This window comes from Stegastes partitus, unplaced genomic scaffold (assembly GCF_000690725.1).
Source record: "Stegastes partitus isolate 25-593 unplaced genomic scaffold, Stegastes_partitus-1.0.2 Scaffold164, whole genome shotgun sequence".
NCBI lineage: Eukaryota > Metazoa > Chordata > Actinopteri > Pomacentridae > Stegastes > Stegastes partitus.
The window spans coordinates 1-9473 of NW_007577895.1; the positions used below are offsets into that span (position 1 = coordinate 1).

The 9473-nt window shown below is 39.2% G+C and overlaps 2 protein-coding genes across 2 annotated transcripts; one reads left to right on the top strand and one right to left on the bottom strand.

Moving 5' to 3' along the window:
• Nucleotides 1-297: 297 nt before the first annotated feature.
• On the bottom strand, nucleotides 298-4211 carry pin4 (protein (peptidylprolyl cis/trans isomerase) NIMA-interacting, 4 (parvulin)). Its single transcript, XM_008279551.1, has 4 exons — nucleotides 4066-4211; nucleotides 3790-3857; nucleotides 2253-2372; nucleotides 298-1723 (listed from the first exon to the last, which is right to left on the bottom strand). The coding sequence occupies exons 1-4, from the start codon at nucleotides 4160-4162 to the stop codon at nucleotides 1565-1567; spliced, it is 444 nt and encodes a 147-aa protein (XP_008277773.1). The 5' UTR covers nucleotides 4163-4211; the 3' UTR covers nucleotides 298-1564.
• Nucleotides 4212-5318: 1107 nt separating this feature from the next.
• On the top strand, nucleotides 5319-8394 carry nek12 (NIMA-related kinase 12). The gene is made up of 2 exons (XM_008279597.1): nucleotides 5319-6348; nucleotides 8198-8394. Exons 1-2 carry the CDS (start codon nucleotides 5319-5321, stop codon nucleotides 8392-8394), a joined length of 1227 nt encoding a protein of 408 aa, XP_008277819.1.
• Nucleotides 8395-9473: the final 1079 nt, after the last annotated feature.

The following is a 9473-nucleotide window of genomic DNA, read 5'->3' on the forward strand; positions in this document are numbered from 1 at the left end:
CTTGCGGCTTTAATTCATATTTCTGTTGAACTACAATTCAAAAGCGATGTCATGATTTTCATTACATTTTTCTATATTATTACTTTCGTCAAGTTATATCAGTGACGGCTGTTTTTTTCCTTCTTTAATGGGAGGGTATGAGTACATCGAGGACGACTGTACCTCCATTAGTACAGGAGATAGACACGTGGAATTTTAAATGCTGAAAACACATTTAAGTTCTGTCAAAGACTGAACCCAAATCAATTTCACATCCAGTCCAGGTGTCATAATCCCAAATAAAACCCAAACCTTGTATTTGTGCAGCACTTTTTATTTCCTTCGACAGCCAGCTTTGAGCATCAATATCATGGGATGTCGTAGCTTCAACAGCAAACTTGCACCACTTTAATAATAATGACCCAGATCAATAGAAATTGTTGTAGCACATGAAACGTCTCATTGTTACCTGCATTTTGATTCCAGGTTCATCTTCTAGACATTATTCATTCTGAATCAATAATAATATAGAACACCCAGTTTCTGTATTATTCCACTGTGCTAAATGATTAGTTAATCCTATACTTAATAAAATGAAGTTTTACCAGTCACATCCTCAATAGCGAAACTTTGACTTTATTTTGTGCATTGTAACCTGATGATGATTGTGATTTTTTTCACTATTTTCTGACATGAAATTAATCAACACAATCACTGTAATTTCAGTAGTTATTAGTTTGCAGTTTGTCCCTGTGAAGAGATAAATGCCCCTTATCTTAAAGTAGACTAACAGCAACACTTAATTGACATTAACACCCTCTGAAGAGTTTCCATTTGATCTTCAGAATTATGGGCTATATTTCTGAATTTTAAAAAACATCAGTGTAACTGCAGGATCTTTCTCTCAGTCGTTTTTTGTGGTTAACGTCTTCCACAGTCTTTTTCTCTCAGACACACAGAACAACCTTCCACTACATGACTGAACATGTATTTATTTGATCATTTAATGGTTTGATTTCCACAATCTTCATTAAACTGAACACGAAAATACAGTGAAAGCAAAAGTTCATCTTTAAAGAACATTCCCGCTGGTTAAACTGTCAGTACGTTCGTGTACATGTTACAACGAAGGACCTGATAGTTGGGCTGAACATTTGAAATTGTGATTTGAAACAATACAATTGGGCTAAAATTTCAAAATAAAATTCTGCAACTTGTGTGGCCCCGGGTTTACACTGTCACGCCAGTGGTGTTATCTAATCTTGCTGTCCTCCTCGTGTTCAGACAGATATAGTGCTATTGTCCAAATGGGGAAATTCGACAGTGAGTCAGACTGCTGATGACATTTCATGTGGCAATGCTCCATTCAATATCTTCTTACAGAGTCAATATTGAACTGAAGCTTGACTTTAGGAAATTATATTGCAAATTAAATTGCAATATCTGTCACAACAATCATAATCACATATCATTTCATTTTCTTGTTCTTCAACATTTTGCAAAATATCATCTGGAAATCAGAAGCTTCACAACATAGCCCACTGAAAAATGTCTATGTCCTAATTTCACGTGCTGAGCTGCCCCGTTACTTTTTCCCCTCTACCATAATGATGTGGTAACCGAATTTTGTCTTGACAGGAGGGTCTGTGTAGACAGGTTTATCCATAGAACTGACAGGTAGCGCAAAAGCCGCCTCCTGGAACGGTCCAACCATCGATCCTCGTGTCATCCAGCCCAGGTCACCCTGTCACAAACATACAGTGATGAAGGACACATACAGTATCCACCTAATATGGGTGCTAAATCAGAAAACAATGAGGTAACATGACCATCAAAGGCAAAAGGTAACAGCCTCTTTACATATTAAGGATTTCATCAGTGTAAATATGGATGAGACATCCCTGACTCACAACCGAACTTCCACGGAAGTTTTCCAGGAACTGAGAATACACTAGTGCGGGTGTTATTCATCACCCATGAAGACTTGCGATGAGGTTGAGGAGTCCACATTGTACCTATTATGTCATTGTGCTGCCATAGATAAGCCTGCAACTTTGTTCTTTTGATTGTTCTGAATAAATTTCCTTTGCAACAGTGACCTCATCCAAACGACATCATGTGAAAAACATGTGGAATGTAATCATCACCCTTAGGGAATGTGGTAAACCCCAGCTAGGATGATTTCAATCAAGCAGTAAAACAGCCAAAACAGTGAGAACATTTTTTTTTTCTAAAGTAATCAACACAGTACATGTATGGGTTTATGTGCTTACTCCTTGTCTGGCTTTGTCTTCACTGTATTGTGTTGCTACTTCACTGAAACGAACGCCAGACTTCAGTTTCTCCATTGCCTCCATGCATTTCCCATGTTTTTCACAGAGGATATGCCGAACCTGGGAAAAAAAACACATATCAGAAAAGCACAGTTAGACAATAGTTGGGATTCTACCTATAAACAAGTAATATCAGTGTAGTTGCTGTGGTTGGCAAACACAGATAAAGCACCCCAAAGGCAGATTATTATACAAGCTATACTGTATATCTCAAAGCCCATGAATTCCTTAATACATTTTAATATTGATGCTTCCTCCTCTCTTTGATGTAACGTTGATATTGACGCAGACATCGTGCCTGTTTTTCCAGTAATAGTCCACAGATTAAACAAGTTATATTTGTTTATTTCTGAGAGCAAACTTTCTGACTGTAACAACAGTAATATTTAACCTGTTCCTATGGCTGCCAGTTCACATGTTCATCTGTGTCACAAATCACAGAATCATCCACGAGACACTGAACTATATTAGAGATGACAAGATATTGTTTGTAAGCTATAAGACAGAAATGTGCACATGGTCTTAAGTTGTTATTTTACTTCTCATCATGGTGTTTAAGTGCAACAAGATCTACACTCCCTCCCGCTAACTACGCTCGACCAACAAAAACCACTTGATAGAACCACCACAACAGGGCCTGAGGTCGATAGCTAGACTCCTCTGTGGTTCCCCGGTGGTGGAAGGAGTTACCAAACTCTGTTCAATCTGCTGACTCCCTCTCAGTTTTCAAGAAAAGACTAAAGACCCAGCTCTTCACTGATCACATTTGCACTTGACAGACTGAAAACAAACAAACAAAAAAACGGAAAAAAACCCAAAAGAAAATCCTATTACCTCCCACACAGCTTGCTATTGGCATCACCGCACTGTCACACTTAAATTTGTTCTCTGGCACTTATCAAGATTGTTTTCTCCTGACTAGATCCTTGCTTGTGTTGTATCTGCTCTCAGATGTACGTCGCTTCGGATGAAAGCGTCTGCTAAATGAAATTGTAGAACTGTAAAAACTGGTGCTGACTCAACAATCGTGGGAAGTAATAAAATACACACATGTAAGTACAAATCTGAGGTATTTGTACTTGAGCATTTCCAATTTATCCCAATTCACTCTCATACTACACCTCGAGAGGCAAATATTGTGCTTTATAACAACATATATAACAGTAAAACACTGACAGGGAACATTATAATTTGTACTCATGATACTTTTAGTACAATATGCTGACAGTGTATATCGAGGTACGTTGTTGAAGGCTGGTCATTTAGTGCAGTATACTTTAACTGAAGTAAAGGGTCTGGATATCTTTTTCACCTGGTCCACATGTTCAAGTGTTATCTCCTTCCATCTCCTCCTAAAGCCACAGTGAGCTGTGATGAGCTAACACCACTGGCCAGTTCGTCAAAACATTTCCCTGTTCAGTTATCTCTTGATTTCTTTGGGGGCAGCTTTGGCTAAAAATGTAAACATTTACGGTACCTTCACAGAAGTCCCTCCCTTTGGGGCTTTTTCTTTCTTGTCAGCGTCTGCACCTCCTGAGGCAGCTCCTGCACAACAACGAGGTTTAATTAATTAATTAATTAATTAATCCAAACATACAACAACACTGTAATAAAATAATGTTAAAGTGAACTACAATAAGGAAGTGTGTGCTGCTCTTTTGTATGCTAACTTAGATGCTAGTAAATGTGTCTGACTTGTCGCTAATAAATTATGGCATTTAATGAATAGTAAACAACTCATTGGACCACTAACCTTTACCACCTTTGCCACCTTTTCCCTTCGGTGGCATTTTTGATGAGCGTAAACTAAAATGTAAGTAACACTCAGAAAGGAAAGGCTGCACTAACATGCGCTCATGCTATGTTGTGAGAAACATGCGCAGTAAGCTGCGCAGAACGCGACAATGTTTCTTCTTCTTTTGATAATTATTGGTAGATTATAGCCGCTGAACATCCGTACCGCCACCTGGTGTGACGAACACGAAATGTCATTGTGAGTTTATGAAGTAAACCTACAATTTAACCTTCATCCAATCAACATTTGAAGCATAAAATACACTGGAGGAAAAAAAATCTTATTTTAATCTTAAAAAAGTTTCAGGCAATTTCCACATTATTTGAAACCAAAATCAATATTTGAATTTAATATTAATTGCAGCCTTTATCCCAAGTGCAATACACACCATTACTGACAAGCTAAGCTACCATGCTTTGATTCTTCTTTAGTCATTCCGAGTAAACATTATTAGCGTCAATTTCTTGACTAGCTTGCCAATGTTGCCTAAAAAAACAGTTCCTCTTTCCTTGTAATTTGAGAGTTTTCCATATTTTAAGATATACAAACCTACAAATAAAATTCTAAAAATATTCTGTGAATTTCTGTCTAATGCAAAATAACCTCAAAAACCCGGAACTGCGAACAACTATAAAAATCCCCACGTTAGTTTCACAAATATTCCTATTTTATTTTATACAAGAATACCCAAATCAATGTGTAATATTGGACATATATTTCTAAAATTAGGATAAAGTGTCTAGTGTCAGTATTGGTTCTGCAATTTTACATAATTTGTTTGTTTTGTTTTTTGAATAAGGGATATCTTTATCACAACTGAATGGGCTATCTATCTATCTATCTATCTATCTATCTATCTATTTTTACACATGTAAATATAATTACAAAACATTAAACACGAAAAATATACAGGATTCAGTTTATTTTTTTATTTTTTTGTATAATAATATAAAAGGCACAAAGGTTCCCTGAATGTTCGGCAAACAGTAACCTCCAGGGAACGTTTCTTGAAAGTCACTGTTTGCTGGGGAAGGTTGTGAAAGGTGTCCGACAGAAAGGACCAAATCCTCCTATCCGGTGTCACGTCGTCACGTCGTCACTATGGCAACCGCAGCGAACACAAACGGTGCGTAACGCGCAGACAGGTGCGTGGCGCTGCGGCGCTGCTTTACTTATTTATTTACAAAAACACGACCTCGTCCGGACAAAACATGGAGAAGTACGAGAAGGTTCTCCGTTTGGGCAGAGGAGGAGCAGCAGAGGTGTTTCTGATGAGACACGTGGAGCTGAGGAGCCTGTTCGCTGTGAAGAGGATCAAAGTGGAGAAGACCAGGACAGGCACTAGTGAGAGGGCTGTGCTCCAGGAGGCCGAGATCATCAGGAGGCTGCAGCACCCAAACGTTGTGCACTGCAGCGACGCCTTCGTGAACCCCGCAGACGGATTCATCTACATTGTGATGAGTTACTGTGATGGAGGAACGCTGGACGACAAGGTGAAGGAGAGGAAACAGCAGGAGCTCTTCACAGAGGACACAGTGATGGGCTGGTTCGTGCAGGTCGCCGTGGCTGTTTCCTACATACACCAGGCCAGAATACTGCACAGGGACATCAAAACCTCCAATGTGCTGCTGACGAAGCAAGGCGTGGTGAAGTTAGGGGACTTTGGCATATCCAGAGTCATGACCAACACGGCTGACATGGCGTCCACGTGCGTTGGGACGCCCAGCTACCTCAGTCCTGAGCTTTGTCAGGACGTCCCGTACAGCTGCAAGTCTGACATCTGGGCTCTCGGGTGTCTCCTGTATGAGATCTGTGCTCTCAGGCCTCCATTCGTAGCCACAAACCTCCTGAGTCTGTTCTACAAGATCACCAGAGGGGAGTATGATCCTGTGCCAAACACGTTCTCACACAACATTTCCTCTGTGATCGAGGAAATGCTCAGCCTCAATCCAGAAAACAGGCCGACTGCTGCTTGTATACTCAGTGGTGCTTATGTGCAACATCACCTGGAGTCGGTCAAAGAGAGACAGACAGATTTCACTCCTGTGGTTGATATTAACAATGAAGACATTAACAAAAGACTGGGGTCAGATGTTGTCAGTCAGTCACGGGAGGAGAGAAGTGATGCGGAGAAGGAGGAGGATGCTGTGAATGCTGGTGAACAGAGCAGCTGCTACTATCCTGAGGACTTTGAGGAAGATGGAAGTTTTTGCAGTGAACACTCGGGAAGCGAGTCTGTCGGTAATGTAGAAAAGAGAATGGAGAGTCCTAACAGTGACGACAGTAGTGATCCTCCAGAGGGTCAAAGGATAAATGCGAGGCTGAAGGATGATTAATAGGGAAGGAAAGGATTTAAAAAAAAAAGGTCAGATACACAAATATGTGTTCAATTGTAGGACTTTTCTTTAATCTTTGCATTTTTATTGTGAAATATCAAATAGCTTAACACAAAGCCACAATCAAACCATTTAAGAACGATGGTTTAAAGGGGATCATAAGAGATTAAATTCTGCAATCATCTTAGTGTCATCTCTGGGTAACATCCGGCAGCACTGGTGCAGTAGTTCATTCAAAATCCAGATATTATGATTACTTATCTTTTGCTCCTGTATTTCACGTTTCAGACTCCTACACACTCAAAATAACACATGTATTCGTGACAGTTCACCTCTTCGCAACCATCAGATAAGTTTAGCGAGGTAATTCCCCTTTTCCTTGCCAAAGAAAAAGGTTGGGCTTTCAGTAGAATTTTTATCTGAATATGTACAAGACTGATATCATGAGTCATTTGATTGAATGTAGGCAACTTTCTATTGCTGCTTCCTACACAGTAGAAGATAAACTGCCATCCTATTTTTTCACCTCTGAGCTATTCCAGTACACATCTTAGATCTCTGGATGTTTGAGTCAATATAGAATTCATTATTATTTCAGGGATGATAAACACGTAGCTGTGACAGTTCAATGTGTTTACCCTAGTGATGATTTTTTTTAACAGAATGTAAAACAAGAAAATTCCTACAAATGGCAAAACAGATACACACAAATATGACATTCTAGACATCGTAGACAGACAAAAAACCTGAAACGATTAAGTCAAAACATTAAGGCGGACTATTGCTGTAAGGATTCAGTTTTAAAATGTCCTTTATCAAGCAAAAAAGTCAAATATTCTGTGTAAATTGACAATATTTGAAATCTGCACAGTTAGTCGGACAAAACAATTGATTTGAAATGTGACAGCCACTGCTCTCTGCTTCCCAACATCCTATTGTTAGCACCGATTCTTTAGTTGGAAGGCCAAGAACAAACTGGAGAAATTTTCAGTTCACAGATGTAGAATTTATTAAGACACAGGTAAAGTGAGGCAGCGCTGGGCTCCGCGTGACAGAGATCTCTATCAGAAAGAGCCCCGATATTGGAACTGATTCACATTTATCTTCTTGGGCTGGGACTGCCCCGTACAGACATTGGACTAACCGAGGTTAATTGGCCGGTTACTGTGACGTGACCAGGCTAACCACTGTTCAAACTGCTTGGGTCGAAACCAAAGTGTGTGCGTGTGTTGTCCAAAAGGTCTAAAGCAGCTGATAGCATAGGGGAGTTTCCGCTGTCGCCCAGTATGTGAACCAGTTCTCACCGGTCATGTTATCTTCTATCATTGTGCTCAGTAGAAATAAGCAAAACAGGAACATAGTGGAGATATACAGATTCAGAATACATAACAGCTCGAAACATAGCTAATTATAACACTATTGATGAGACGATTAGGAAGTGACTCTAAAAGTTAATGTATCACAGATGATAGAGATACAAACCTACATTTCCAGTAAGAGTTTCATCACATGCCACGAGACTAAAGAGTAAAGGTCATCTTTGGTCTCTGACTAAACCCCTAAAATGATCTGTATCAACATTAAATACTTAAAAGGTTTTTCTAAATATGTGAATTTTGGACTATAGATTGTTTGTGTCACTCAGTTTGTGTCTTTTATCCGATAAAAAATACCATATGGTCATGGTAACAAGGACAAAATATGATCTTCACTAGAGGGAGTCTCGAATGAACTAATCATTTTCTGTCTCACAGTGTTTCCAGAAGCTTCGGAACAAGTTGAATATCCGGATGACTTTGAAGAAGACGAGGAAAAGGAAGACCACGATGCAGACTTTGTCCACACTGCAGCTCCTCAGCAGCCACACGACGACACGCTGGTGGAGGAATTTCAGCTCTGCGATGCCGGAGGACTGACCATCACGCTGAAAGCCTGGAAGGAAAAGGGCTGAAAGCTTCCTTTAAAAAACCAAAAAACAAAACGTGCATCGTTATCGATGTTAAATAAAGGGACCTTAATGCTCTGAAGTATTTTTCAAGTATGTTGTTTGGTTTGGCGTTTTTAAAACGACACTGGTCCTGATAAAGGTCGAACACATCTGCTGCCAAAGTTTGAGCAAAAATAATAATAATGGATTTAGCACATTTAGTCAGTTGGTTTGCTGCTGGGTGATGTTCAGGACACTTGGTGGGGTCAAAGAGAACGAACAGTCGAGAATATTCCTCAGTGATTGGGGGCATAAGAAGAGCAGGTAAAGATAAGAACAACACAAGTCACTTTGATTGTTTTATAAAATCTGAAATCATTTTGATTAAGCGTGTAGAATTAGTTTGAGTTTAAAGATAAGATAAAAGCATCAGCATTAGTACAAAATTTCTATATTTATTACACGCCTCAGTGCTACAATACGCATTCTGTTCAGTCAACTTTCCTTTTTCGTGTGATATTAAACACTATGTGGAATGAATCGGCTCTTTTATCAGGCTTTGGTCTTGAGGGAGGAAGTATGTGGTGTCGGCAGCTGACCACACTCTCAGATTACACCTAATAATGCAACTAAAAGCAAGATAAAAACAAAGAGTAAGACACATTTTCAGAACTGAGATTAAAACAGAAACTGGACTGTCACTGTTGTGGAAATCTGTAAGACCAACACTGGATGCATCAGTAAACAAAGGAGATGATTAAGTCTGACCTCAAAAGTAGATATTCTAGAGGCACACATTGATACTGTCTTTATCTCTTTCTATCACACAGATACACACGAGTACATTTAATATGTATTAAAACTTGAAGCCAAGAGATGTTTTAGTTTCTTTCACATTTAGTACATTTATTTATGCAATATTCATGCATTTTTAGAAACAGCTTCATCGTTGTTGTGGGAAACATCAGCACCAGGTACAGTTTATCAATAATCCTCAGTGTTCAGTTGGTTACAAGTAATCTGATCGGATTTCATCTTTAGGACTGACTTGAAAATGAGTCTTTTAAAAGAAAAACAAACTCAGAAATTGCATCGGAAATGAA